A 2,500-nucleotide genomic window follows, 5' to 3' on the forward strand; every position below is an offset into this window, starting at 1 on the left:
GTAAAGTGTCTTGCCCAAGAACACAACACATTGTCCCCAGGCCACTCGACCCTGAGTCAAGCGCACCAAGCAGGTGGGGACCGCACCTCCCGATGAACTAGCATCCCATCCAGGGGAGAGTAGAAATACTCCTAGTCGCTTCATGCTATGGAAACCGGGGATAGGCTACAGCCTGTTGGGCCACTGGCTCGTAAGCAGACTTTGCCCTGAACTGCCCATGGATCTCCGAGGAGGCATTACATGACCTCCATTAACAAGTATAATGGAGGGCAGGTCGTTTCGCTAGAGTTAAATACCCGTTCGCCCAATAAGTAATGTGACAGAGCAAGGAGCAAACAAAATTTTATGTCCATCCATATAAAATACAGATTAGCATAATTTTTCCCTAAATTTGAACTATTTGGATTATAATGGGTGACCATTATCTACCAGTTGATTGTGTGAGTGTATCATTTAAGCAATAGACCACAAGTTTTTATGGTTTATAGGCTGATAAACCATGCGGGATGTTGATAGAACACGAGAAGAATTCGTAAATCACGAGCCGCAGGCAAGTGAGTTACAAATTCTTAGAGTGTTCCAACATCCCAAGTGGTTTATCATGCCTATAAACCATAGAAACCTGTGGTCTATTCCTTTTATATAATAATTCAGAAGACATGCTATTTTTCCATGAGTTTACTGGCACAATAAAACATAGCCGATTGACCAATCAGAGCGTGCGCATTGATTTGGTTATTATATAAACTGGGATATACCTATTGCTTTCTAAATCATCTCAAAGAATAACTTGGGCTAACAGGTTCTCAGCGAATTGGCTTCAGGCGAAACAACCGCAATTTGTGGAACATTGTTTGGTGTTAGCTTGATTCAGAATTATGAATTTCCCTATCGGAGGTAAAAGAGTTGGGCTACTGGGTCTTAAAAATTATTAAAGGGAGGTCTGAAAAAAGTTTTCTTTCACTGACCTTTGGGCGTACTTGAATCTTTGATGATAGACTATATTAGTAAGTATATTTATTAAATTTCCAACGTCGGTTAATGCATTTCTTGTGCTCTGATTGGTTCACTCAATTTCGGTTAAGCCATTAGATACTGGCTTAAAATGTTACAGTATGTAATATTGCGACCAGAAATTAAGCCATTAGATACTGGCTATATACTGTAACATTTTAAGCCAGTATTCAACAGCATATTTATAGTTACAGTCTGTTATACCAACCATAGTTAGTGGCTTAAAATGATACAATACATATCATACTGTGTTATTAACATATGTCATTTCATGTAGTGCCCGTTTCTTTATTGTGCGTGGGTGTGCACTTAGTAAGGTCAGCATGGTCCTCCTTGTCAACCTCTATAGCTACACTATTGAATTTCTCTCGCCAATAGTTTTCCCTCAGTTCCGCATTTCTTCTCTTTCGTTGCTCTTTCCTTATTTCTTCAAGCAACTCCTCCCTCGAAAGAAACCGCTTGTTGCGTTGAGGTTTAATGGACTTCCTCTTTGAACGGTTCTTTTGGCTTTGGGAGTTAACAGTTTTAAACCTCCCACAATTTCTGCAAGTTTCTCCAAAATTGCTAAGGATTTGACAGGATCCTGAATATACTCTTGTCTCTGGCCGCTTTGCTGGGTCTGAAAGGTGGGTTAGTTGACCAACTGTGTGATGGGAAAGGCTGGTAATGGATTGATCTTCTTCAAGAATAAATCCAAGGCAGATGGGGACGGTGTTCAAGTATTGCAGGATCACTGAGATTTCTTCTGCTAGTGGTGCACCTCTCGTCTCGTCAATTCTTAGTACTGAACCCAAATCAACCACACAACCATGGGATCTGATCTTGTAATTCGGCCTAGAGGAGGCCTCGTTATGGGGTAGTTCCACCAGCATTTCCAAGCTCAAACGCTCACCTCTAAATTCTGTTTTTTCTCTTCGGAAGAAGGAGAAACGGTACGCACTATCAGCTTCTCCCGTCCACCCTTGGGGCAATGACACATTGTCCAGCTGTAGAGCCTTCTCTTCTACTTTTATTGCAGCAGTGGGTCTTGATGTCACCCTCGTTAAATTTAAATACGCATTTTGACGAGCATTACGTGGGCCCCGTTTTACAAACTTAACTTTTGCACCCCAAATATCCGTTACGATACTACCAATTGTGTAAGTCGACAACGAGTTTGACCACTCTCGATTGTCCTTCTCTGTCTGACTATGCTTGACTATGTCGTTTGTAAAGGTAAGGCTATCCTCTGAGTACTCGTAATTGGATAGAAGCCTATGAGAAAAATATTTCGAATAAGCATTTCCCAACACGCAATTTCAAAATTCAAAATTTGTGTTCTGTACATTCTATACATTGTACAGTAGAAAACAAACTTCACGCAGATCTGTGCCAATAAACTTACCAGAATTTCCAATGTGGGGGATATCTCGAACCTTTGTGGCGTTTCGGAGAGGAATCACGTTCATTTTCGAGCGATCTCTTCGCCTGTGATAACATGTTTTGT

The 2,500-nt window shown here is 41.1% G+C and overlaps 1 protein-coding gene across 1 annotated transcript in view; it reads right to left on the minus strand.

The window, feature by feature from the left end:
- Positions 1-329: 329 nt before the first annotated feature.
- Positions 330-2,500, minus strand: part of LOC138028284 (uncharacterized) — a 2,248-nt gene continuing 77 nt past the window's right edge. The window contains exons 1-2 of the mRNA XM_068875762.1: positions 2,399-2,500; positions 330-2,268 (exon numbers count right to left, since the gene is read on the minus strand). The exon at positions 2,399-2,500 is cut by the window's right edge and continues 77 nt beyond it. Coding sequence (XP_068731863.1) covers positions 1,284-2,268; positions 2,399-2,500 — 1,087 coding nt within the window. The 3' untranslated portion in view covers positions 330-1,283. The remainder of the gene's footprint in view (positions 2,269-2,398) is intronic.

This window comes from Montipora capricornis, chromosome 13, assembly GCF_036669925.1.
Source record: "Montipora capricornis isolate CH-2021 chromosome 13, ASM3666992v2, whole genome shotgun sequence".
Taxonomy (NCBI): Eukaryota; Metazoa; Cnidaria; class Anthozoa; order Scleractinia; family Acroporidae; genus Montipora; species Montipora capricornis.